The 1,577-nt window shown below is 36.4% G+C and overlaps 1 protein-coding gene across 1 annotated transcript; it reads right to left on the reverse strand.

Annotated features, from left to right (window-relative positions):
* Positions 1 to 281: 281 nt before the first annotated feature.
* Positions 282 to 1,196, reverse strand: LOC139888388 (uncharacterized). The gene has a single exon (XM_071871397.1). The coding sequence runs from the start codon at positions 1,194 to 1,196 to the stop codon at positions 282 to 284; it is 915 nt and encodes a 304-aa protein (XP_071727498.1).
* Positions 1,197 to 1,577: the final 381 nt, after the last annotated feature.

The following is a 1,577-nucleotide window of genomic DNA, read 5'->3' on the forward strand; positions in this document are numbered from 1 at the left end:
TTAATTAAAGTGTATTTTTATTTATTTAAAAGTGTTCATATACCTATATATATATATATATATATATATATATATATATATATATATATATATATATATATATATATATATTACATTTTTATTTATACAAAATTGTTAGTGAATCGTCGGAAATAGTCGATAGGTAACAGGATATATGAACACAGTTCTAAAATTTTCAAGACTCAATCTTACAGACTTTGCTTATCGTGATGAAATCATATTGAGATTAAGTTTAAATTTGATCGAAAATTTCTGGGTCGTCACAAAATTCCAGCTCTCACCAATTTTGTTACCTCCTCGCACAGCCACTTAACGTGGTCTGGGGCCATGCCTCCACGCTTCTGCACTACAGGTTTTAATGCGGGATTTACATTAAGTTTGTGTTCCGCAATATGGCGCGGAACACCAGTTATATCATTTTTACACCAAGCAAAAACATCCATGTACTGTACAAGTAGCTGCACAATTTGTTTCCGAGTATCCACACTAACATTGCATCCCACTTTAATTTTTTGCTCGGGATATGCAGGATTAATCATGACCATGTTGTCCGCGACATCAGCGGTTTCTTGCCCTGCACTTTTTACATTAACAGCCGCACAGATGGGCAAGATGCTCATTGAACTTTTTGTCGCGACACCTTTATGCGTTGCGAATTTAATCATGCCATGAATCGTAGATGGGACAATTCCGAATTTACCTAAGGCAGTTCTGCCCAACAACATGTTATAGCGAGATGAGGTGCGCATAACATAGAAATCTAGCCGTGCTTGGCGCACTAAACCATCATCATTTTCATCAACAAGCTCAACATCTAAGGGCAAAATGCCCATAGGTAATGAGGATTTGCCCGCAAAACCGGTTAGCGAAGCTGCAGTTGGTTGTAAAGTTGCTCTAATACTCTCCGGCAGTTGAATAAAACATTGTTCATAAACAATATCAACGCTATTATGATTATCAACATGAACTTTCATGATTGTGATTCTAGTTTCCGCGATTTTGCACGATACTACTATCGGCATTTCAGAGAAATCATCACTTTGCATTTTTGGAAAACTAATTGGCGCTAGCTGCCAATTTTGATACATTCTTGCCGACTTTCGCTTTCTTCCTCTTTTTTGGGCATTTGCTTGCACAGCAACAACAATACCACTATCAATTCCGATATTGCTCATTATAACAATTAATCGAGCAATTTACCGTCGATTATAAACGCATTCGTCTGCAAATCATCACAAAAAAACATGATTGAAATTAAACCGAGGAATTAATCGTTTGATAGCACAAAACAAAAAATTTAAAGTTTAATTCGTAAAACGTATCCCACGGATGGCTCCAATTGATCAATCCTTAATTAGTGAGTTACTTAATTACGGATTGAGTGCAATGAGATTAAGATGGAGAATGGGATGTTTGATGATTATTTTGGGCCCTGATGATCGTCTTTCACTTTATCCATCAAGTGATCAACCACCCCGACCCGATCTTGATTATCAATTAGAATAATTCACCTTAGCACAACGTAGAAATTCCTTGGGCGAAATCACAAGTGAAGA

Source organism: Rutidosis leptorrhynchoides, chromosome 2 (genome assembly GCF_046630445.1).
Source record: "Rutidosis leptorrhynchoides isolate AG116_Rl617_1_P2 chromosome 2, CSIRO_AGI_Rlap_v1, whole genome shotgun sequence".
NCBI classification, from domain to species: Eukaryota; Viridiplantae; Streptophyta; class Magnoliopsida; order Asterales; family Asteraceae; genus Rutidosis; species Rutidosis leptorrhynchoides.